General features: G+C 37.4%; 1 protein-coding gene across 3 annotated transcripts; it reads left to right on the forward strand.

Moving 5' to 3' along the window:
* Positions 1-3,693: 3,693 nt before the first annotated feature.
* LOC108672993 lies at positions 3,694-24,067 on the forward strand. Of its 3 annotated transcripts, none has more exons than XM_018160758.2 (9): positions 3,694-3,804; positions 14,623-14,773; positions 16,703-16,772; positions 17,249-17,373; positions 17,872-19,156; positions 19,396-19,468; positions 19,809-20,058; positions 20,636-20,752; positions 20,950-24,067. In XM_018160758.2, the coding sequence occupies exons 2-9, from the start codon at positions 14,624-14,626 to the stop codon at positions 22,327-22,329; spliced, it is 3,450 nt and encodes a 1,149-aa protein (XP_018016247.1). In that variant the 5' UTR covers positions 3,694-3,804; position 14,623; the 3' UTR covers positions 22,330-24,067. The 3 variants fall into 3 exon arrangements, with proteins under 3 accessions (XP_018016247.1, XP_047741338.1, XP_018016248.1); XM_047885382.1 differs by lacking the exon at positions 3,694-3,804 and adding an exon at positions 3,961-3,980; XM_018160759.2 differs by lacking the exons at positions 3,694-3,804; positions 16,703-16,772 and having other exon boundaries at positions 14,710-14,773.
* Positions 24,068-27,185: the final 3,118 nt, after the last annotated feature.

Consider the following 27,185-nt stretch of genomic DNA (forward strand, 5'->3'; position numbering starts at 1 on the left):
AATCCCATCACTTTTATATTAACTGTCAATATTTTCCTATACAAACTTCATATCATAGGTATATATGTATATTTATCTATACCTCGAGTTTTAACGTGAAAGCTGTTTAAATTGAATGAAAGTGAACATTTTGAGTTTGAGCAGCAAAAAGCTACTTGCGTGATGGTGGTATTTCGTATTCATCACATGCTGAACACAATCAGCTCAGGTAAAAAAATTCTACAACGGAATATCAAATACACGAAGATAAAAATAAATATTCAATATTAAAGTAATATCAAAATAAAATCAGTTTCTGAAGTTAGTGAGGGTCGTGCTATCCTGATGAGTTCACACTTCAAATCGAATAAAATTACGAATCAATCAAAATTTTCAGTCGCGCCCGAGTGCTGCCAGTGTAGCTATCAGACACCACATTTAATCTGTTTATTTTCTTTTAAATCTATTATATCAGTGGTTCCCAAAGTGGGCGATATCGCCCCCTAGGGGCGGTGGAAGGATTTGGGGGACGGTAATGAAGAAGAGGGCGGCAGGGGGGCGGTAGGAGGTAGTCCGAAGTCAATGTAAGAAGTTCGAACGTTTGTTTGACGATTTGTAGTTTGTACACAACACGTGCAGCACATGACTCCCATGCAGCGATGGTTTTTTCACCCAGATCGTTTTTTAACCTCTCCTGAGTTTACGAATCGGACAAATTAACGGCCGGTCTCACGGCCAATTTCCAAATTCAATGATCGAGGAATATCTCTCAAACTAATGAACTTAACTTGATGAAACTTGGTACACGTATTCATTAGGACCTAGCGATAATGTTTTGCTCGTGAAAATTGTTTGAATTTTGCCATCGTTTGTTATTGCCATAGTTACACACATATATGGCAAAACAGGCCAAAATTCACAGTGATCAAGTAATTTCTTCCAAGCTACTGAACAGATTCGAACGAAATTTTGAATTTACAGTCCTAACTACCGGACGGTAATGTTTAGCACGTGTAAATTTTTTCGATTGTGCCTTCGTTCGCGATTTTTTTCATTTCACCCTCATTCGTGATTATATAAACAGCAATACGCGTACGTGCTTAAATTCGCAGTAATCAAGAATTTTTTTCCAAACTACTGAACAGATTTGAATGAAACTTGGTGTTTAAATACCTAACCTCAGCAACGGTGATGTTTACAATTTTTTCGTTTTGCCTTCGTTTGCGAGTTATACGGCTATACGTATAAAGCGCTTGATTAAATCGGCCGGTAGAAAAGCCGGTCGTTCCTCCAATATCTGTATAACCCGCGAAGCAAAGCAAAATAGAAAATTTGTCACGAGCCAAACATCACTGTTGAGAGGTTAGGTATTTATATACAAAGTTTCGTTGAAATCTGTTCTGTAGTTTAGAAGAAATTTCTTGATCGCCGCGAATTCAACGGACAAATTACCCGACGATACGGGCCGAATATAAGGAAGTGTGCATGAAATCAAGAATGACGGTGAAATGAAAAAACTCGCAAACGAAGGTAAAATCGAAAAAAAATTTATAGGCTGAAAAATCACCGTTTATTAGTTAGGAATGTACATTCAAAATTTCGTTCAAATCTGATCAATAGTTTGGAAGAAATTCTTTGATCACTGCGAATTTCGGCTTGTTTCGCAATATACGCTAACTCACAAGTGAAGGTGAAATTGTAAAAAATTTTACGAGCTAAACACCACCGTTAGGTTCCGATGAATACGTGTTCCAAGTTTCATAGAGCTGCGTTCATTAGTTTGGGAGATATTACTTGATAATTGAATTTGGAGTCCGGGGGATATTTGAATTTGGGCCACGAGTCCGGCCGTAAATTCGCCCGCGACGTCCTAGGTTTCTAGTGCTGAAACAGCTGAAAAAGATATTGGTTCACTAAATGAGGTTCTATTTGTGAAATACACATTTGTGTTTAATCTTTATCTTTTAAAATTGCAGCGTACTAAATTTCAAGAAAGAGACGTATGTCTGTGGGGTGCGCTAGAAATTCACTAGGGAGTCAGAGGGGGCGCCAGCCTGAAAAAGTTTGGGAACCACTGTATTATATCATGGCAGCTTAAACCTACATTACTCGGAAAATGTAATCTTTTTTCGATAATCATATTGATAATTTTTAAAGTGAAGTAATGCTAATTGAAGGAAATCCTCTTCAAGCAAACGTTAATTAAAACACCCATATGACTCTTGTTGAAACCTTTGACACCTAGAACAAAAAGTTAAACTCTTAATCTAAATCCCATTTATTATTTTGTCAGTTACAGATAATATCTCTATACGAGAAGCATTTTGAATGGGTTTAAATTACAGCACGATAGTTATAACAAAGATAATAAGTATCTTCATCTCAGAAGAAGAAACTTTCTAAAACTATAATACAAATCTATAGTATATCTAATACTTTAAATACAATACTCATTGCGCTATATATACTTTATATACTAGCATCATTTATTGGGAAGAAAACCAAGCAACACATCTCACCTGAATAATTAGGACGTAACATGAACTCGAAGTCTGAAAAGGCAATTTGATAGCAGTAATGAATTATCGAAAAATGATCCTTCGAAAATGATATTCAAATATTTTATATGCGGCATGAACATCTATCTGGCTATACTGCCGGTATATGATCTGTTATTTATTTCCGGCAATTTGTTCATATGTGTTGTTTTTTGTTTCAGTATTCTGACTGTTTAAATAATAATATATTGTGGCTTTTCGTAAGCATATACACAGTGCATTCGTTATGACAGACATCCAAGTCGGACGAAAGTGCGTGACAATCCCGGCGCCCTGAATTCAACCACTTCGTCACGCCTCATTTCTTTCATTCGGAACAAATAATAATGACAATTAATACGAACACATTTTAATGCTCATTGCAATTTGGCAAGCATTTATTGCATTTTTAGTTCTTCCCGTTTTCAATTAAAATGGGCGAATTAAACCACTTTGGCACGCCCCATTTTTAATTAATTCGTGACGTGAAGTCTCTTCAATACAGGAATTGCATGAAAAAATTGAATAATCTATATGTTATGAAGGAAGACGTTTGTTTTAAAATTCGAGTTGGATTCCTCAAAGAGATTGGTTATAACTAATCTCTCATTATTAGAAACATTGAATGAGCTTAGTTCGATTGAAATGGAGAGAAAAATTAATTTTGAAATCCATGGCAATCTCTCACACGCATTGTTTCAGAGTGCAGTAGGTCCCTGAAATTTCAATTTATACGGTTTATTGTAATTCACATTTCCTCGCTTTTTTATGTCTGTGCAGTTCAGCATAGCCCATAGGGCCCTTCCACAAAATCTCATATATATCGCGCACATATGGACATTTCATCATAGACAAAGCAATATGAAATCCCAGTAACTTTTCAGACTCGGAGAAAGTTACCTAAATAAATTAATTGTATAAAGATCCCTTATGCAAGCAATCTAAAATTGATCCTGATACGCAGAAGAACAATATCCGAGAAATGTTACACGGTACGAGCATTTCTTCACTGAAAATTTCTATTCTTAGCAAAAACTTATGATACTTAGGCACATATGGAAAGTTCCCTTAATTTAAAATATAATTATTCTAATTTCACTAGAAATATTTCAAAATACCAAGGAGGGAAGTATGTTGGCTGCCACGAAGTTTGGCAACATCGTCAGATGATAGAAAACTATTCTCGGAAGAGCAGTGTAGACGTGTAAATGTTAGGCTTTCGTTTCTATTTTACATCTAGTTCTCTGAGAATACAATAGAATTTGTTTTACATTTTTTATTCTTTGAGGTACGTATGAGTGAAATCGTTGGCTGAATTTGGGACGAATTACGAAGTTTTGAATGTGTTCCTAACATTAACAACATAATTGGTGTCGTACAATGGAATGATGAACGGGGGGGTTGAATCATAGTGATTTTTGTCATCGCAGGAAGTGAATATTGTTCTAGAACGTCGTGCATCTTGTAAGAAATTGGTGATAGCTATGTATTGATATACTATATGTGTGTGTGTGTGTATAATTTTTTCCGTGGCAAATGCCAATCCGTGCTAACTTATTTTATATTTTATAATCTACCGTACGCACAACAGTTAACAATAACATCAAGAGTTTTTTGATTTCCTACTTGAATTTTAAGCATTTCACAAATTAGGCTAGGTACCTACCTACATTACATAGGCTTATCTTTTGAAAATCTGAAAATAAAATCCTCTTTGTTTCAACAAAATGGCAGTCATAAAGAAGCCTGGTTACCTTTATTAAGCTTTATAGCTATCTAAGATAGAAGTTAGGAAAGTTGACATTTTTTTCCCTAATATTTTTTTTGTGGTTTCATGTTTCCAATCATACATGTCATCATTTTCACGTACCTATGTCATAATCATAATTTATTTAAATGTGTAGCCTAGCCTACTTTCCTATCTCTGCATCTCACTAGAGTGACTAGACTACTAGTAGGTTTTATCAACAATTCAATAATTTATCAAGCAAGAATCATTCATTTGCATAAAATGTCAGCTGACTACCTAAACTCAATCTGAAAAATTGGTTCAAAATTTTCCTGAAATTTTGTAGCTATATAAAGTCATACTTTTCTTTAAATTCAAGTCAAAAGAGTGCTGTTTTTCTTTTTTTATTTCTACAGTAGAGATTTGACAAGGACAATGGAAATTGTCAAATTCCTAACTGGGCAATTAGGCTGTTAGGCAGAACCTTCCCGTGAATCGGATGAGAACGCGGCGCCCATGACTTGAATCTGGCCAATTTGAACCATCCTGTGCCGTGTAGCGTATAGGCTTGTATCCTTTCCTTATTTCTTAGTTAAAAACGTGAAAATAAGAGAAATCGCCTATTTTTATATGCAATACAGTAATCCCTTGATTAACACGGTTAATAAATCCCCCAGTTTTACTGTGTTAAGCAAAACCGCGCTAATCAAACTTGAGAATATATGGGAATAATTATAATGAATCCTCAAAAATATCAAAGTTACATAATAATTTTTTTTCCACTAAAATTCATCATATTTTGCTTAGTTCAATTCATCATTCAAGCTTAGTCTCCAAAGTGATATTTTTAACATTTTATTATTGTCAGTTCGACTCGCGTAGTCAATATACTCGCGTATATTGTCGACTAAAATAGTAGAACTATCTTAGCTTTCTAAAGTATTTTTTACCATTTCTAAAGTATTTTATTTTTTACCATTTTTTTACCAGCATAGTACGGCGCACCGCGCAGGTCGTTAAAATGACAAAATAAATTCCCGCGCACCTGGCACATCTTCCTGACCATGGGCGCCCATGACTTGAATCTGGCCAATTTGAACCATCCTGTGCCGTGTAGCGTATAGGCTTGTATCCTTTCCTTATTTCTTAGTTAAAAACTTGAAAATAAGAGAAATGGCCTATTTTTATAAGCAATACAGTAATCCCTTGAGTAACACGCCTAAACACGGTTAATAAATCCCAGAGTTTTACTGTGTTAAGCAAAACCGCGCTAATCAAACTTAATATGTGGTAATAATTATAATGAATCCTCAAAAATAACAAAGTTACATAATAATTTTTTTTCCACTAAAATTCATCATATTTTGCTTAGTTCAATTCATCATTCAAGCTTAGTCTCCAAAGTGATATTTTTACGTTTAAGCGTTCCCTTTTGTCCATAATTATGACGGTAATTTATCAAGGAAAATTATGTAGTTTGATAAAAGTGAGCAGTAGATATAGCAGCGATCTTGACCAGTTGAAGGCTAACGAGTAACTAGAGCACCGGCATGGCGCACTTACCGGCGAACGTTGCCGAACTTGACCATTCGAGTTACGAACGAGACAAGGTGCGGTTAAACCGACTCTGTAGTCAGCACGAGTGCCTACAGAACGGGACCTTATTTAAAGAATTATTGGCTGAAATTCATAAAGTTACAACATTTGGCGAATTTTTCCAAAAGTCGTAACAAAAGTAACAACATAAGATCTAATAAGCAAAAAGTAACACTTTTGTTACGAACATAACACCTCTGTTCGTAACACCTCTGTTCGTAACACCTCTGGCTAGAGGTGGGAAAATGATGCGTTGTGAAAAAAAGTCACACTAATTAAAACTGGCAACGCGTAGATTAAGGGTAGGTCGCAAATTTTTTTTTCGCGTTAATCAAAACCGCGGTATTCAAAACAGTGCTAATCAAGGGATTGCTGTATTGGAAAATTATTAATGCAACTATTGCAACAATCATTTTCACCTACAATTCCAGGAAACTTTAGTCCAATATTTCAAATTGAATATAATTGTTTGCAAGCATGGGCATTTTGTCACATTCCAATCTTGAATGTGGGGTAGAATTTATTGAATCACTGGTAGAAAACATTGTTTTGCTTGCTATTTTATATTTTCTAAAATTCAAAATTGCAGGCATAAGTCATGTTTTTCTCATTGTTGATAATAGAAATTATGCAAGGGCCATAAAAATCAGTGAAATTAATTGCAATTGCAAGAATTATTATCACATTAATGAGTGGCTTCTGCCCGTATTTTCAGTTTAGAATTTAGACTGAATTTGCCTTCACAAAAGATAAACTATTATCCAAATTCTGGCTCAAAAATTTTAAAATTATACAGTACGGTATCATGAAATTGTTCTTTTCTAAAACTGAAAATAGTGTATATTGCTTGAAAGGCCAGAAAGTGAAAATATTGTATAAATATTGATGGAATATAATAAGGAAATTACAAAATTTTTGTATTCAACTAAGTTGCTTCTGAGTATGGAATAAGTATAGGTCCTTCCATTGGAATTTGGCTTGTTGCCATTTTGTAGTCACATAAAAGATGCATTTTAATATTCAATGATATTATTTATCAGGTTATTAAGCCAGGTCTACATGTTATTTACAAATTTGAGTAAAATAATTTAGGAAAATGTATCTCTACAATTGTTGATGTTATTTTGGTTGATAAATATCAACAGAAATGGCTTTTTAATTCATAAATTGAATTAAACTAGTCATATGGTTCAAAAAATAGTTGAATAGTTTTTGTATGGTTTCCTACTATCCTTTTATCAGATAGGTACTAGTCATTGCTTGCAGTATCATGAAATTTGAAGAGCATCCACAAAAACTATTGTCTTGCGCATTTATTATGTTTCATTAACTTATGAAGAACTCTACAACTTGTTTTGTTTGCTGTGTACCCACATTTGTGAAATGTAACTGAAAAAGTAATTAAATGAAACTTTTTAGTTAACAAGATTATGTGGTTATGATTTAAGATTCGTGTGTTCATTCAGTAACCTGAAGTTAAGTGGTAAAATAAAATACTTGAAAAATTAAAAAAAAACAATGTTTTTCTTGTGGACTAAAAAGTAGAAAATAAATTATGGCTCGCCCCAAAAAATGTGTGTTGGGCAGATTTATGATTAAAGCAAAAAGCACACAACACACGAATTTTGGAAATTTGATGGTGAACGTACAGCCCGACCCACGTCTCTTANTTTTTTTTTAAAGTTTTTTTAAGTATTTTATTTTCTCCTTTTTAGTCCGTTGCTACACATCAAAAATGTTGTTGCGAGCCAATTTATTTGACTTGATGTACGCATCGATGATCCGCAGCGTTAGCGCCAGCATGTCTATAATGTCAGCGCCGGCACGTCATACTATATAAATATATATATAAACTTTACTCAATTAAGCTAATTTAGGTCTCTAATTGCTAGTTTTTATGAATGTATCTGAAATTGTAAGGCGAAAATAGCCTGCATGCCAAATTTCAGATCTCTAGATCAATCAGAAGTGGGCTAATTTTTCTTGTCAATGTTAACAACAAACAAATCCACAAACAAACGCAAAGCTAAGTTAAAAAAAAAACGTGTTGATAAGGCTATAGCTGCTCATGAGTGAGCTATAATCGTCCATGTCCCATGTGAAATATTGGGCAGATTTTTGATGAAATTGTGTTATCAGGCAGTATCATTTTACTTGAGATTTTCTACTTGGAATGAGTGAAAATGTATGCATACAGACTTTCATAATTAATTACCTGTAATGGTTCTTTATATGTTCAAATCAATCTAGTCTGAAAGAAAGCTAGACTAGTCTGACTTGTATCTCACACTTGAACACATTTCCTCATCTGGTGGGCAAGTATATACATTTAATGTAAAAATGGTGGTTCCTTTTCCTTTATGGTTCCTTCCTTGCGGAGAACAATCAACCTTCATTGCTCCATTCAATTTGGCTATAAGAATTCAATCTGCTCTTGTCCTGACTTAACATTGTAAATTTTCTATTATAAATCAAAACATCAGAAAAAATTGAAATGTCATGTCTAAACATTCCACTGTGTTGCTTAATATGATTGCACATATCTAAATTGATATATGAATGTAATATACATCTGGTAGACAAACGTGGATTAAGCTTGTTCTTTAGAAATGTTCTTCTCTGTTTTCATTAAAATAGAATTATATTGTAGTATGGAAATGTTATAAGTTCCATATTAAAAAAAAATAGTGCAATTCATTGTATAAAATGACTATTTTATTGTAAGAAGTGATACTAGTGTAACTGGAACATTACCACAGAGTGGAAATGGTTAAGAGGCTTTCATTCTGCTGCATCGAATGGTACTAGAACCATCTCTGTACGTTGATTTATGCGTTCACAACAGATCCCGAAAAGGGTGGGTTGGTGGAGTCCCTTAATAAAAGTCAAGGGGGATAATTCTGGCCAGGCACTATTAAATGTGCTATCACTGGACCTGCAGCTCGGTTACCACTCAGCAACATGTGGGAAGGTGTTTATTTAGTTGTCCTATATATTGCTTACTGCCTTCAAGTGAGATAATGCTTACTTTTGGTATCTTAGCTTCGCTACATGCCTTTACATTGCGCGTGGCGGTTTTTTGCCTCTACTGAAAAGTTTGAAAACTGAAAACCTCTCTCATGGCAAACCTATCTCCTCCTACAGTTTTGAAGCTACAACAATGAGACATAAATCGTTAGATTTGCAACACAAAGCTCTAAAAAGTGGTCTTTGTTTTTTTCTAATGTTGTCATAGTTTGGGTTTGATTCTGCAAAAAGGAAGGGTGGCAGGGGGCCAAATTGAAAAATTTCCAAAAAAATATGAAAAATGCCTCCTCACCCACAAAAACTAGAAATTGCAAAAATCACTAAGATCTGTTTTTAGATATGGTCTTTACACATCCAATGAAATGTGTCTTGATGTCATAGCTCGAAAATCCTTGGAGGAGGACTACTGTACCCCCCTTTTTGGCCATTTTCTAAGAATTTCATGTTTTCTTTAATTTTTTAAAAAATTTTACCCAAACAAAAAAAAAGTCTTAGATTTCTGTTTTACATATGTGTACCAAATTATGAAGTGATCTGTTTGTAAATAACAGAGTTGCAAAAACACCCAGTGACCCAGATGCTCCCCTTAAGAGTAGCATTTTGACATTGCAGAAAATTTTCACTGCAGGTTTACCAAAAGGGCTTAAGAGTGGTGCCTTGGTCCAGCTCTAAATTCTCTTGTGTGGGAGTGGGGATGAATAAACACAAGGAAAACTGTATTATACTGATAATCTCCAAGTGGCATGAGAGATTCTTCATACAAGGATACATAATTGGTTCAGTTAAGGTAGATGCATATTATTCTTCACTGACTATTCAAAAGCTCCAGACCATATTACAACTTCAGAGGTACAAGTGTCAAGTGGTGAAATGGCATGTGACATTATTCAAAACTTGGACAAGTCAGACAGGAAGTGACATGGGCACAATCCATGCCAAAACAAAAAGCCAGTCACAGTTACAGATGATGCAAGCCCCAAGGTTTCAACCAGCACCACCCACTAACAAGGACAATTGCAATGGCAATAGAATCCAGTAAGGCATTTGACACCATGCCTCAGGCCCAGCTCATCTCTCAAATTGCCTCCACTCCCCTCCATGTTAACATTGCCTGCTGGCTGATCTACATCAAAGGCAGGTTGGCCAGGTGCTCCTATAACAACTGCATCTCCTCCCCACATCCAATCGATGCTGGAGTCCCACAAGGCTTAATCACCTCACCCTTCCTCTTCAATTCCTATGTTTCAGACTTATCCCCAGTCTGCTCCTTTAACCATCTTGTATGCAAACGACTTCACAACCGCTGCAGGGGCTGTGCAGATTGCTGACATGTCTGCAGTCCTCTCCTCCCACTCTTCTGATGTGCTGGCATTGGCCGTCAGAATGGATTTTCTGTATCTATCCCTGAATCTCACACCACCCTCATCACCTCTGACACCCTCCAATCTCAAACTGACCCTCGTGTCAGCTGGGAAGGGTCTGACCTTCAACTCTGTTGGGCTCTGAAGATCCTTAGGGTCACTTAGCCCTCTCCAAAGCAGCCAGAAGCACCCTTTCCCAGCTCAGCTCTGGCTACTCACCGTGACTCAATTTGTACCGTGCCCGCACCAACTTAGTGCAGCAAATAGCCCTCTCTGCCCTAGGTGTGGTGCAATGGATCATACCACCCATCACCTCTTCAGCTGCCCATTGCACCCCACCTTGCTAACCCCACTGGACCTCTGGCCTAACCCTGGACAGACAGTAGCGTTCCTCGCATCACTCCCTTCCTTCTCCAACATCCTTGTAGTGGATCCTCTGCTCCCTCCATCTCCCCTGGAGCCACCGCTTTTACTGAGGTGCTTCTGAGCAGCAGACCCCAGTAACTAACAACAGCATGCAAGCCCCAAAACACTGTTGATAAAGGCAAATTAAATGGGTACCATATGCAAGCCACACCATGATGCTGAAGAATTAGCCAGTTAAGGTTACTGAGGGAACAAGCATCAATACACTGCTGGGAAAAGTAAATAATATGGGAATGAGCCACACCTCAGATGCAAAAGAATGAGCTAGTCTCAGTTACTGAGGGTACAAGTGCCAATACACTGCTGAGGAAAGCAAAGGGTTAGATGGCAGTTATGCCCAAAAAGCATGACCATGGGTATGAGCCCCAATGAGCCACTGTTCCAAATACTCTCATGCAGCAGGTATTAGCCCCTATGACTAGAGGGTGCATACTATTAGTTATTAGCTGCATTGAAACTCTGCCAGCAGCTGGGACTAACCTAGAACTCTGCCATATTTTGTCTGTTGGTGGATCTCTTGCTTATGCTTGGTCAAAAAAATGCTCTGAGCTGGTTAGGCTTTTAAGATTTCCACAAGTACAGCCAATTTTTTGTTGCCCAGATCTGGCTCTTGTAATTTGAGTCAAAAGGCTTGAACCTCAACCCAGCCATACTGAGTCATTAAAATTTGTCTGCCAGGGGTAACTTAACTAAAATAATCCTTAAATGCCTCTTTAAAAGTGTACGCAAAATGGGCTGTTAACATCTATGCAAAAAAAAAAAATGATATAATGTATAGCAAAGTAGAATCATATCTGAATCCTTTGACCACATATAAAGCCAATAATAATAAAGGTGAAAGTTGGTATTTGATAGAAAAACTCAAAGATACCTAACTTGCAAGGTCATGAGTCATGAATTTTGTAGCATTTCACCTAGATATATGAAACCTTGACTAAAATCATTATCAAAGTGCAATTAAAAATAATACCTATATTATAATAGAATTGCAGTAATAAAAAGCTTAACACTTTGGCAACATGATTACAGGTTATAATCAAGTATTTATGTACCATATTGCTTGAAGATGACCAGCTTGCTTGTGCAAGATGGCAACGTAGCCATACTTGCCTTGACAATGCTCAAGTGCTTATTTGCATACAAAACAGTAAATCACAATAAAAACAATCTTATGACAAAATAATTGCTCATCAAATTCAATAAATCGTGGATCAAATCAACTTCCAAGTGAAATATGGAAATAAATCTTACTGTGGCTGGGGCTAGCTGACAATTGGTGCTTAGACAATTGTAACAAAGCTATCAATAAATATCACATTGAAAGGAGGTTCCTGGTTTCCATCACAAAATTATGAATATCTATGCATTACTTAATCAGACAGAAGTTTATTCCATTGAGTTCAGCCAGAAACAAAACACTTCTTAAAAAAAGCATAGTTCATGAAACTTTTGTTTTGTTACACTTGTTTGAAGTATTCACTAAAGTCACTTAAAAAATTATTGGTTTGTTTTTATTGATACATTACCAACAAATGGGGTAAAAAGGGATGGTTTTGAGCGTTTTTTTGTTAATAACTTCTTACCATGAAACATTTCAGAATCAAGTTTAGGCTCATTTTATAGCTCTTTGCGAGGGCTATCAAATGGCATCTTCAAAAAAATTCCATGTGCTATTTGTAAGGCACTAGGCGCAATATAAAAGGCTCCTGAATTAATCTTGAAATGGGGTAAAAAAGGACACTTGAAATAAAACTCAATTTCAAACATTTGAAGCATGCAGAGTGTACTCATCTATTACTAACAGTACTCTGAAGTCCTCCTCTTTCATTGTAGATGATGTAGATGTAAAATAAATGACATTTTCTGTGATTTTTACTTGTTTTTCCTTTATTGATATGATATTACCATATTCATTAATTACCGTATTATTAATGTGATATTACTGTATCCATGGACATGCCATTGAGCATTGACAACGACCTTGTCCACTGCAAGCTTCATATCAGCAGCCATGTAGCATTTCTTCTGTATCTGTAAGCTTACGGGATGGTTTGTATTTCGCACAATTTTAATCGAGTAGCGTTTCACTATAACAAAAAAGATCATGAAAAACATACCTGAAACAGAAAATAATGTTTTAGTGACAACCATCATATGTTTTGAAGAAATAAATCATAGTTTAGGTCAATTACTTTTCATTAAAAAAAGCATAGTTCATGAAACTTTTGTTTTGTTACACTTGTTTGAAGTATTCACTAAAGTCACTTAGAAAATTATCGGTTTGTTTTTATTGATATATTACCGTCAAACGTTGTAAAAAGGGACGGTTTTGAGCGTTTTTTGTTAATAACTTCTTACCATGAAACATTTCAGAATCAAGTTTAGGCTCATTTTATAGCTCTTTGCGAGGGCTATCGAATGGCATCTTCAAAAAAATTCCATATGCTATTTGTAAGGCGCTAGATGCAATATAAATGGCTCCTGAATCAATCTTGAAATGGGGTAAAAAGGGACACTTGAAATAAAACTCTATTTCAAACATTTGAAGCATGCAGAGTGTACTCATCTATTACTAACAGTACTTTGAAGTCCTCCTCTTTCATTGTAGATGATGTAGATGTAAAATAAATGACATTTTCTGTGATTTTTACTTGTTTTTCCTTTATTGATATGATATTACCATATTCATTAATTACCGCATTATTACTGTGATATTTCTGTATCCATGGACATGCCATTGAGCATTGACAACAACCTTGTCCACTGCAAGCTTCATATCAGCAGCCATGTAGCATTGACAACAACCTTGTCCACTGCAAGCTTCATATCAGCAGCCATGTAGCATTTCTTCTGTATCTGTAAGCTTACTGGATGGTTTGTAATTTCGCACAATTTTAATCAAGTGTAGTGATTTCACTATAACAAAAAAGATCGTGAAAACATACCTGAAACAGAAAATAATGTTTTAGTGACTACCATCATATGTTTTGAAGAAATAAATCATAGTTTATGTCAATTACTTTTCATTCCATGATGCCCGGTGCACAATTCTATATATAGCATTCTATGTTCAATTTTGTGATGACCGATGATGCACTAATTTTTCAATAAGTGAATTTTTTTGCCAAGCGAGGTAAATGTAATCAAAATTTTTTGTTGTTGATAAACTTTTTTGTTAACTGGAGCCTTTGCTAACTGAGGTTCTACTGTAAATGCATGTTTAAGGGTGTCCCTAATTACCCTGGGGGGTGTCCCTTTTTACCCCGCTGCGCGGAAATGACTGCCATTTTTTGGGGAATGAGATAGGCAAATTTTGTCAATTACGTTTTCAAGCCAACACCTGGGTGCAACTTTTATGCAAGTAAAATTTTTCAATACGGCAAATATTTTTTTTTGCTCCAGACCTTAGCAGAGGTACTTTTCCAAAATCGCACTTTTCACACTTTTTTTCAGCGATTTTTTGGAGATAGTAAATGTTTGAATTCTTGGCTAGCTTTATACATAATTGATAGTAAAAATGTTGAAGTTTACGCCATTATTTTTAGTTTTGCCATATTTTGATTAGTTTAGCTGCTACAACATGTCTACGAAATGTGGGACGCGCATCCCTATTTACCCCGCCCGTCCCTTTTTACCCCATTTGATGGTATATAATTTTTAACATCAAAGGCTTTTTCTGGATGCCTTTTTATTTTATAAACATGTTACATAGCACAAATTGTCATGAGGTTCTATTTTTGGAGAAAGGCTTGAGGTAAATAAAAAGTACATAATTCATACCATGAATTCTTTGATATTCGAGCTTTTTGAATTAGTAGAAATTTGAGGTTAACAATCTCAAGATCCATTTAAGGGAGAATGTTGAGTTCTTTGTAAATCTCAAAGTGATTGCTGCTTTAAGTAGGACTTGTGTTCTAAATATTTCTTGGAGCTTGTTGAAGTACAAGTCATTTCTTTTTCTGTGCAGCATGACTAAGGAATGTGGTCGGCCTACATACAAGATCTACGTTGGAAACTTGGCACCCAATACTTCTGACTATGATCTTATGCGTGTCTTTGGACAATATGGTGATGTCATTGAAGCAGTCTCACTTGGCTCCAAAGGCTTCGGTTTTGTGGTCAGTTCACATGATATTTTTGTCATGTTAAGCAAGTTTCATTAACTCTAGTCAACTGTTATTTTGCGCTTCTAGCAGATTTAGGTTTAAAAAATTCTGTAGATTGCAAATGATAGTCACTCTTGTCTTGAGGAAGCTTGTAAATGGCATTGATGGCACAGTGAATCTTTTCCCTGCTTTAACTGTACTGACTCAAATTGTTTTTGAGGCTGATATTATGTGTAGTAGTAAATCCACTAGTTGATAAACTGAGCAAGAGTTCCCTACATTTATCAACCTGAGTTCATTTCTTGAAAGTAAGGTCAAATTTTGACTTACTATACTTAGAATAATTGTAATGCTTCCTTTATGTTAATTCTTATTTACTTAGTTGTTATTGCTGTCTTACATTAGTTGAATTTGGTTTTTAGAATCCAAGTAATTTAATTCTCTGGTCTATTGATGATGGGTTCATGAAAATATATCTTAATGTATCACCTGATTGCTATAGCTTCATGTAATTGGGATCTGACAATGGCAAGCTGATTGGCGATTGCTGATTATGAATCCACAATCCACAAAGTTTCAATGATGAAGTCGTATCAAGTTTTGAAGTTGAGATTCTGGAGTTTGTTTGCAAGATTCACTATTGTCAGGACTTCTGTTAGCTGACAATGATTTCATGAAAATATATCTTAATGTATCGCTTGATAGCTGATGATGAATCTACAATCCACGAATTTTCAATAATGAATTCAATACCAAGTTTTGAACTTGAGATTCTGATGTTTGTTTGCAAGATTCACTATTATCAGTCTGTTAGCTGACAATGATTTCCTGAAAATAGATCTTAATGTATCACCTGATAGCTATAGTTTCATGTAGTTGTGACGTGATAAAGAAAAGCTGATTGCTGATTATGAATCTATAAAACTAAGTTTCAATAATGAATTCAATACCAAGTTTTGAACTTGAGATTCTGAAGTTTGTTTGCATGATTCACTATTGTAGGGTCTTATTTAGCCCCGACGTGTAAGCTGTGATTTAGTTATCAGTAGTCAATGTGATAAGATATCAGGTACATTGGTTTATCTTGAAATGTGTCGAGAGCTCTGTCTGTTTATCAAACTTCAGTGTGCTTCTGCTTCTCTAACCCTTTAGTTTGCTGAACACGTACACTGCCTCTTATCCTTATTCAGTTTAGTGAGAATTTTTTTGCTTACAGGTAATTGTAGCATTGTTTTTATTGCTCTGACTGCTCAATTCTTTCCTGTTGAGTCCTCAGCATTTCTACACATACATGATGTTTAGGTTTTCTATGGTTGTAGTATCTGCAAGTGAAATTAATTCTAAATTACACATTCATACTGCAATGTATTTGCACTTCTCATGTTTGGCACTTGCCCACTTTTTTAAATATTTAAATTGATTTTAATGGTTTGCTTAAATTTTGAAGATTCATATGTATTTGGTATAGCTTTTTGTTAGTGTAGTTCACCTAGAGTTTTCTTGCAGGTTATTCAAGTATATGTTCATAAACTGCACAGATTATTTTATTTCATAGATCTGATACTGAGATCTACTTTTTTTGCAACTAATTTCATTATTTTAATTTTTTGCATGTGCGTTCCTGGATTGTGCCCCTGCGTTGCCGCCCTGTGCCTTCTCGTGCTGCTGCTGATCTCGCTTCCAAACCCCGCACGACTTCTCCCTGTGATATCCACTTGATTTTTTGTCCCTTCACCTACAATATTTGTTGTCCCCATTCTCAAATTAATTCTGATTGTGCACTTGTCTTAATTGTTTGAACATGCTTTTACATTTTTCTGAATGTAATAAATAAAACGTGTGACCACCATTGCTCCTGGTTGTGCTCAAATTTGTAATTGATGTGTGCCCCCGTCATCTGATGTGACATTCCACTGCTACATGCGTGATTAACTGGTACAGCACATGGCTTGTGAGGATGAGGGTGTCAGAGCCATGAAAGCTCTTTATAAATATCTTCTCAATGGCAAAGGTACGGCACTCGTATTGTTTTTAAGACACTTATTTTGTTTTTTAGACTAGTGAGAACGTTGCTAAGTCCACAACCAAAATTTGCGATCCTTGAGCATTATTATGATTTCCCATGATATTTTATCAAATTTTGTAATCGTGATATTCCCAAGAATTAAGCAACTTGTGTGTGAATATCACTAATTAGCTAGGTTTTTATACATTGTTTGAAAAGTTGATTCTAAATTGAAGAAAACTATGCAAATCCTTTAATTTACTCTCAGCCATGATTTCAATTCAACTTTTAATGAAATGGTAATAATGTCTTGAATGGTACGTTCTTCCCATTGATTTTTCTACTGAGAGCTCGTGATTGATTGATTCTACTGAGAACTCATTCCACTGCATTTTCATACTCTTCCATTACATTTGAGATCATATTTTTGAAGCTCTGCATTTGTGCATTTAAAGAATTCATATAACTTTTTCACTCGCCAGAAATGGTTGTTCAGCCTGCAATCAATCCCAAGAAAGCTTCTGTGAGCGGTCACTTTGCCAATAAGAAGAGAGCCACCATCGGGAGAGGAGTTGGCACACTTGACGACTTTGATGATAATTTTAGTGTGAGTTGCAACTGCATCCTGAGGGTGGTGAAAATTTTTTCATATGAAATGTCTTTTTTGCAAAATCTCAATTCCTTGATACGAAGTATTTAAATCAATCGCATCAACTCATGACCTCATTGTTTATATCTATTTTTCATTGCGTTTGGCGTATTGAAAAGCAAATATTGGTGCAGGGGGCATTAATATAACACCGCGTTCCTAATTAATATAACATGGAATAACAATTAAAATTTATTAGGTGTTGAAGATGAAAATAATCAAGTCCATTTAGAAGTACTTCAATACGAGGAAGGCATTTGCCACAGAGGTCACAAGTCAAAACTGTTTTTCTGTTTATTCGTTGCTGTTTTATTCCTGTGTTGTTGAATGTTTATTGCACTATAATTAGATTGATATTTTACTAGACAAGTCGTGCTATTTAAGTAGACAATGAATGATATGAAAGACGTAATACCATGAAGATTACATTTTTTAATTTGAATTGTTTCTCTGCAGTACGACTTGCTGGACCAAGAAATAGCTCAGTGTATCGAGGCGGAGAGCTTGGGCTCTTCACACTCTTCTCCTACAGCTCAATATCAGCAATATTCAGGCGGTGCCAATAGTCAAAGTGTTGCTCAATTATCTGGCCTTAGTGATGCTTTAAGTATTGACGCAGACAGTGGCGTTACTATTAATGGTAGTTCAACAACTATTAACAGTCTGCAAGGTAACGCCGCTAACGCTGCACCAGTTGGTGCGAGTAACGGTTTACAAGGTATCGTCAGTAGCAGTGCTACCGGGACTACGAATAACGTAATCCACGGCTGTGCTCTTACTCCTTTCCAGTTTACCGCCACTTCTAGTGCTAGTCAATCTACGATAGTGTCGAGCCCCTGGGGAGAAGTGGATGCTGGCAAGAGTAATGGTGGCATTCTACAAACTCAATCTCAACTTGCTCAATCTAGCCGAAATAATACTGGTTTTTTAGCTCACAAAAACAACGGTCTAAGTCAAGCTGCTTATCTAAATGAGCAGTTCCGTAACGATCAATTAAAAACGACCTTCAACCTCCATAGTAATGACGTCAACGCCTTAGTATTAAAAGCCAATCAAGTTAATAATCAACTGAACCAAGTACGATCCTTGCTGCTTTCCCAGCCTCAGAATCCCACGCTTGTTGCGCATTCCAATCGACTACAGCAGGATCTGGAGTCGTTGCAGAACCAAATTTACGCAACTCAAGCCGCCACTAACAGTCTCACTGAAGACCAACAGCTCATTCTTAAATTGAAACAGAAACATATTCAGCAGTCAGAGCTTCAGGCTTTGTTATACCAACATCAACTTCAGCAGCAGCAGCAGCAACAACAACAACAATCGCTTCTGAACGGAAACGTAAATCTGGGTCCGGGAATTTTGGATGTTAATCGTGGACTGGGCTTACAAAACTCCTCGGTATCCAATATACTGGACATGAAAAGATCATCGAGCGGACTAACCAATTCTTCATATCCTAAGATCAATTCAACTCTGAGCAACGGCTTGGCAATGAACTCGAATAGCTTCACCACGAGCAGCAGCACCACCAATACTCTGGCAATGAACAACCATGCAATGCCGCACAGGTGCCAGATGTGCCTGGAGCCTTTCAACTTGAATAATCGCGTTCCTAAAATTTTATGCTGCACCCACACTTACTGCTTATCGTGCCTCATGGCAAGCACGTCTCCCACTGGGCTCATTCAATGCCCTGGAAATTGCGGAGTTTCTACTCAGCTCACTGAGGCTGGCCTTGCTGGTGGGTGATGAATTGCAATCATAATCCATTTTGAAAAATTTTTAATATCTTGTATTCATTTTTGGATAGAGGCTGAAATAACTGCTGGATTTCTTCGCCCATATCAGGAGCTTTGTTTGTTCATATCCTGTAGTAACTTTTAATTCCTTTAATTACCGGAAATGCCTAAGAAATTTGCTGATTGGAAAACTGGTCTCCATGAAAAACTACTTTTACAAAATCATTTTCATTCTTGGCAGGGCTGACTACCAACCAAGGCTACCTGAATGTCCAGGACAGCACCGGTGCGACAGCGTCTAATGGACACGTGCAGTGAGTTCCTAATTTTCCATCAGACTCGGGATTTCGTGCCAAACTTTTTGAGCAGTAATATAGTTGGATATGATTCCGCTTACCACCCACATTGGGGTTTGATTATAGCGTTATCGTTCGTAACTGATGCGTGATTCTGATATCGAATTCGTCTTCGCTCAAACTTATTGCTTGATGTTGATCACTAACATAATACGGGAGATGACGATGATGCAATAGAAAATATTTTTGACTAAGCGATTTCATCGAATGTTGGACGACACGTTACCTTCTGAGAAATAACTGCATATTGTTCATTGATTAATAATAACTGTTTGTACGAAAATATTTATCTGAGCAGACCGAGCGAGGTGTGCGCGTCCTGTACGGGAACGCTGCAAGACCAGCCTGTAAGCAAGTGTCGCCAGGAGGGCCACACTCTAGTGGCCAGCGACGAAGCTGTTCGTCTCATGGTCGCTCAACTCCGTCCCAACGTTGAAAAGATCCTGGTGGTGCTCAGGCAGGTCATGAAGATGCGCGCCAATATCAAGGAACGAGTTGAAAGCACCCTGCAGTCACTGGCCAAGTTCACCGAGGAGCTCAAGACTAAGGTTGGGTCCTAACCATGTCTCGAAACTGACGTAATTTTGGGCGTTTTCGTTAATATACAGATCGCTTTGAAGAGGTTCATAAAAATGATAACAATGTTGGGAAATGCAAATGAAGCTGTGGTTCAAGGGCCTTATAAAAGTTTGGAATTCATTAAGGTTCTTCTAAGGCCCATTTTCAGAAGCATTTCAAAACACGGAAAGCGCTCTCTTAACGTCATAATATTAGATTGGGGTGTTGTAAAGTCTAGTATGAAACGTTAATTTATAATTACCCGTATCATACGTATCAATAATATGAATAATAGGAGCAGTTTATAATGTAGTCAGATTAACGTTGTAAAGATTTTGAAATGTTTAATTATTGAAATCGGTTTAAGAGTTCCAGGACTATTTTAATAACTTGTTAAAAATCATCGTTTCGAAGTATTTAAATTCGAGCTTTAAAATATCGCTCTGTTTTGCTGATATATTATAATTTAGCATCGACTGCTGGTATGATTATGGTTTCTGTTTGTATCTAGGAAATGTATCTTTGAAAATTACTTCATCCTTCACGAGTACTTTACATCTATTTCAGCTGCAGCACGATTCTCTGGAAGAAGACGTACTCATTTCAACCCTGAACGACCTTAACGCCCTTATGTTGCGCATGGATACCCTGACTTATCCGGAGCTTCTAAGGACTTTTCAATCGGTACGAAATTGTTCTTATTACTCTATATATTTGAACTCTGTCCGATTATAATTTAGGTTTGTTAATCTGACGCCCTGAGTCTCCAGTGACTAGTGAGGTTTCAATCCCTTTGACATTGGCTTAGAATTTTATATCGCCTAAGATTCAAAATTGTTAGCGTTATGGATTGGATGTTGATAAGATCATCTATTTTTCAGGTGGAAAGATGTGCTAACAACATCAGCTATCAGCACACGCAATGTTACAATTCTACAGTCGTTAACGAAGCTGTTGAGGCGCTCATGCTGCGGCTGCACCAAGAATCTCTGCCACAGGTTTTCAAAATCGGCCTCCGCCAGAACGAAATGTTCCGCATGGAGCAAAGTCTACAAGAACACGCCCTTAGTGGTAATTACGCTAACGTGTTGCTCCAATATATGGTGGCCGATCTACTAGGCTCGCGGGTCAAGCAGAATAAAGCATTCTCTGCCTTCGGTAATTGTGATGCTACTGAAATCGATAATATGCCTCAGGAGGCTCATGGCTCCAGCAGTCAGTCTCCTTCCGATGCCGGAATCATGAGTAACGGGGTCTTGTCATCGTCCGGAACGCCTGATATGGCGGCCATGAATGGTCACGATGTTAATGTGCTCAGGAATAGCATGGAACAAGTGGACATTACGTGTCTATTGCAGACAACTGAGGCTATAGAAGCAGAGAATCCCAGTTCAGCAGACATACATCAATATAATGATCATTCAGCCTCATTAGGCCTCAGTAATATATGCCATTTGGCTAATGATGCTGAAGACATAGAGGCTGTCGATTTAGAGAAATCTCTGCTCGAGGGCAGCGCTTCTATTGAGCCAGAGGAATCCCATGGTATGCACTCATCTGCTCCTTCGCCTCGTAGAAACCATTCCGTTACTCCTCCCATTGGCGCAGTGGTACCTTTGGCTGCCGAGTCCCCTGCGGGATCTTCGGATAAAGGAAGTAAGCCTTTTTCTTATCTCGATGCCGCAAAAAAACCAGCGAAGCCTCAACCAGAACCTCAACCGAAAACTGACGTTTACAAATTGCCTGCACAAGTGAAGCAAATAAAGACTCCTCATTGCTGGATGAAAGTTACGGTGGATGGAGAGCCCATCGGCCGAATCGTGTTTCAGCTTCGTCCCGATAAGGCGCCGAAGATGTGCGAGAACTTCTTAGGCCTTTGTACTAACAAACCAGGTTATGGTTATAAAGGCACGCATTTCTTTAAGAATGGTGACGGGTTCTTGGCTGGAGGAGATGTTGAAAACGATGACGGCACAGGAGGCTATTCCATCTTTAACTGTGCTAAGTTCGAAGCAGATTTGTGTCCTCTTAAAGATGAAGTTGGTATGATAAGATTTAAAGGAAATGGCACTAGTGAAAACGGTAGAGGTATGGTAGGGTCGCAATTCATGGTTTGGTGCGCCGAGAGAGAGTTTAAAAAGTTCTCCTTCAGCCTCGTATTCGGACGAGTCGTTGACGGCATGGATGTTGTCAAGAAAGCTGCAGCTGTCAATTTATCTAAACATGACGTTATGATTGAAGATTGTGGTGGTGTGCTCTAATGATGATTTTTTTCTTAATCGAATCATTTTGTACTGAATCATAGAACGTGGAGTGTGAATTAAGCACGACTTGAACTAATTTGAGTCTGCGAAAGAGCAAGCGAGCGAGCATGATTAGATTCAAACTTCACCATTTCTTCCACTGTGCCTTACTCTCTGTGCCTCGACATTATCGTGGATAGCCTTAGAAATCGTCCCACGTTCGTAGCAGAAGATACAAAATATTTAGATGATGAAACTATTGAGTACTTCATGTCAATTAGTCAGAGTTGATGCATTTTGGCCGTGCCATTCCTTGAAGTTAGTTCGCGTCGTGTGAACTTGCGTCTGTTTGTAGGAAGAAGTAATAACGTGCGGCCATCCTTGGCCGATCATAGGGGTTTTCGCACAGAAGACGTGCTAGAATTATATGGATCTAAGTCATCTAACTGACCATTTCTTCGATTTGATTTTAACAATTTTTATGTTGTGGATGAATCTTCAAGTTGAACTATGTTGACGGCGATTGCATTGCTGTGTAAATTGGTTTGGACCGATAGTTTCATCGATCATTTAACTGCATGAATGTTGGTATTTATTTTTCCTTAATAATTGATTGTTATTGTAATTACCATCGACTATTTATATATTCGATTGCGAATAATTTGCTTACCTGTTGTGCCTCGGCCAATGGAACAAACCTCAATATTTCTGATTTTGTAAAACATTTTTGGGTGGGGCATGGTTTTTTTTTCGCCGATGAGTTCCCAGGCCTATTGATTTTTTTTTATTTGTAAACCGTACTTGAATTGTGTCCTTAGTGGGCGATGTAGCTATTGGGATTATTGGTGCGCAGTAGTAGACAGCTGTGGTAGCTTGTTTGTAACGACAAGGTGGTCGAATTTAATTTTTTTCTAATTTTGTGTGCTTGTGTGAATCGCGTCCAAAATGTGCACTCGAATAAATTCAGGTTCTGCCGAATTTTTCGTAATGTGCTTTTATTGTCTATTTCTTGTCTCCTGGGGAGTATATAGTTTGGAAAATAATCTTTTTTTCTTGTCGAAAAAATACGATTTATCTAGTTACTTGGTCTTATGTCATCGAAAGTGCTCATTTTGCTCGCCTTGTAATGTTTGATGTAATTTTAATTTGATAATTATGGAAATGGCCGATTTTACTGGACGCAATTTTTGTTGTGCTATTCGCGAAGAATTTACGTACGCCATAATGTTGTTTCTTATGCCTCACATCCTACGACTAGAAAGCTGTTAAGTGTTGCTGTTGATCGTCATTGATTCAGTCGATGCAATTTGGAATGTAGTTCGTAGAGCGTGCTTTCTTCATTAGAAGTGAAATAATTTCATACTACCTCTGGGACGACTATCAGAAATTGTGCACATTCTCAGCAACAATCTGCGTTTACAATCCTTAATATACGAACGAATTTCTGGTTAGTTTTAATTTGAGTGTTTGACTGTTAGCTCCTTAATTCTCAACTAACAAACTAAGGCAGAATATCAACAGAGCTGTGAGGTGCCGGCTCAATTTCGTGCCTGTGGGTCTCTGCCTCGAGCAATCATGGCTGTCAATTAAAGGCCTAATATTAGTGTGACATTCTTGGATTCTATTCGACTATTTATACATTTGTTATCATGCTCGTGTTTCTTCTCAATATTTTTTATGATCGTGTAATATTTACATTCCACATTTCCTTGTATCAATTGAGCGACTTTATATGAAGTACAGTAACGTGTGTCGAGAGTTGTTCTTCTCCCTCGCGTCTTGGTGGGAAACCGCCGCATTTAGGAGTAGCGCGTTTTGATTCGTCTACCTGAGAATTGCACCCTAATTTATCTCAGAATTCTGATGTTTTATTTATAATTGTCTGCTTTACATCAGTATAATATTGATGCACTATCATATTAACGGCCTTGCTAAAAAGTCTACCGTTGTACGACGGGAGACTTCTTCGCTTATCAAATGCGCGTCTTTGCCAAACATCTGCTGGGTTGAAACAATTCGTTTGATACTCGTCCCGATGTGCTATAGCAGAACTCGCGCTCGGTCGGCGTTCTCATTTCAATGCGTTCTTTCTTAGAATTGAGCTGTCACCAAGGAAAAGTTTCAGCCCCTGACTTCTGAAATGAGTTCCATGGTCCTAAAATGATCAAGCAAATCATGCGTACATTCTCTAGACCTTGCTGACTGTGATGCCAGATGACGACTCATTAATTTTGAAGAACGTTTATGATTACAAGTCCTAACCGTGATAGAAAGGTTCATTTAGCGAGAAACAGGAGATTTGTCAAATATCCCCATTGAGCCTTGGCATCTATTAGTACATTGACATACTTCAGGATTGTTAAGCAAGACTGATACGGATCAGTTTTAAATACGCGTTTTCATCTTCACTTGATCCATGCCAACGTTGTTTAAGGATGCTTTTTGTATTTAGGATAGAAATGAGACTTGCATGACCGTTGTTTTCTTTGGCAAAATTTTTTGCACAATCAACTGTCGTTATTAATTTTTCGTATTTAATGATCGGCCAATATGTGCTGAAGAGCATGAATTAAAAATAAATTACAAATATTACCGTAAACAAAGAAAAAAGAATATTTTGGGCATCATGGACCTGAGTTTGCCGTCAACTTAAATCGATTGAAATGACTTCCTTAGCGATCAACCACACTACACACCAGTGTTTCGGTTGGGCGCGGATGGGCAGACCAGTGGTTCCGAAAGTGGGCGATATCGCCCCCCTAGGGGCGGAGGAAAGATTTTGGGGGGCGGTAATAGAGAAGAGGGCTTTAGGGGGGCGGTATTCCGAAGGCAATGTCAGAAGTTCGAACGTTTGTTTGACGATTTGTACACAACACATGCAGCACATGGGTGCGCAGCCGTAGATACGCAGCCTGGCGATACGGGTGGAATATAATGAAGTGTGAAATCAAGAATGACGGCAAAATGAAAAAAAAAACTCGCAAATGAAGGCAAAATTGAAAAAATGTTATAAGCTAAAAAATCACCGTTTGGTAGTTAGGAATGTATATTCAAAATTTCGTTCAAATCTATTCAATAGTTTGGAAGAAATTTTTTGTTCACTACGAATTCCGGCCTATTTCACAATATACGCATAACTCACGAATGAAGCTGAAATTAAAAAAAAAAATACGAGCTGAACATCACCGTTAGGTTCTGATAGATAAGTGTTTCAAGTTTCAAAGAGCTGCTTTCATTAGTTTGGGAGATATTACTTGATAATTGAATTTGGAGATTGGTCGTGAGACCGCCCATGAGTCCGGCCGTAAATTCGACTAAATTCGTCCGCGACGTCCTAGGTTTCTAGAGCTGAAACAGTTAAAAGAGCTGAAAAACATATTGGTTTACTAAATGGGGTTCTATTTGTCAAATACACATTTGTGTTTATCCTTTATCGTTTAAAATTGCACCGTACTAAATTTCAAGAATGAGGCGTATGTCTGTGGGGGGCGCTAGAAATTCACTAGGGAGCCAAAGGGGGCGCCAGCCTGAAGAAGTTTGGGAACCACTGGGGCAGACCGACCGGCCTGTGAGTTTAGATACAATACTAGGCGATTTTTCAAAATTTGATAAAGTTTTACATCAAGAAATTTTTGCTACGTAATCTCAACCGTTCAACAGTTGGTTTATGAAAACAACTCGCGTCAACTACACATCAAGAACGTTGTGAAACGATAAATTTTCAATAGTTAATAAGCTTTTTATAGTTTTTAATATAACATAAGAACTCTCGGATTGATTACTTTCTTATAATTTCCCGGTACTGATTAGGACTAAAGGGGAAAATCGGGAGCGTTGAACTATCCTTAATTTTCAAATGAAATAAATAAGATAACAGTACTGTAGATGCTTCGATTGCACCACATCTTACTAGAACTTTTTTCAGATTATTCCTGAGTACATGAATAGTCTTAATTAAAAGCTCACGGGCGCAAACGCCGGAGATCAAGAGATCCATTTAATTATTGAGGGAATAGTTCTGCTCGTTCATCTGATTGATGCCTTGTTAATTTCTGCAAGTTGATAGACCTGATTAAGGGTTGAGGCAATGCAAACAGATTTCCGTTGATTTGGTCCGGCATTTGAGTCGATCGAACGTGGCGGGAAGATGGCGGGCGCGCGTGCCAGGTTCTAAAGTACCGGATAATCACGTCACGCATCTCCACCGGATATTAAAAAAGGGTGATGCGGGGCCTGTACAAATATCGTATTCTCAGATAAAATGAGCCTCGGCCATCGAAATCTTACGTTGGAAAAATTCACTCGAGAGAAGGGTTCAAATAACGAGTAGCCGGGAACGACACTAGTGGAGCCTGCATGAAGAAAACCAAATGAAAGAAAAATTCCATTAAACCTGATAGATTTTGAAGAACAGTGCTTACTGTTGAATGATGAAGTGATGCTTGTAATGTTAGAAAATTATAAGCAAAGACATACTGTTTTACCGTGTTTTTTTTTTTCAAAATCATCCCATCTTGACATGTAGTAATTAAATGAGTACAAACTTCCCTCGTACAACAGAGAGGTCATAATCTTATAGTAAGTATGCATATATACAATAACTATGCCCATATTCAGTATATACGCCAAGGATATACGGAGCATCACGACTTTGTAAGTCCACGTATGCGACGGTTGCGACCGCTCTGCAAAATGCGACCACGCACATGTCGCGCGCGTAAGCCTGCCCTCTGGGAAGAGCACACGTGTCTTTGGACAAAGAGGGGTGCCAAATTGTGGTCTTTGCGAAGTGAGGGCGACTTCTCATAATGTGGCTCAGGATTACCAAGAATGACCCCAAGTTAAATAATAAGAACTGGGAGGCGTATTGACAG

This window comes from Hyalella azteca, unplaced genomic scaffold (genome assembly GCF_000764305.2).
Source record: "Hyalella azteca isolate HAZT.00-mixed unplaced genomic scaffold, Hazt_2.0.2 contig17751, whole genome shotgun sequence".
Lineage (NCBI taxonomy): Eukaryota > Metazoa > Arthropoda > Malacostraca > Amphipoda > Hyalellidae > Hyalella > Hyalella azteca.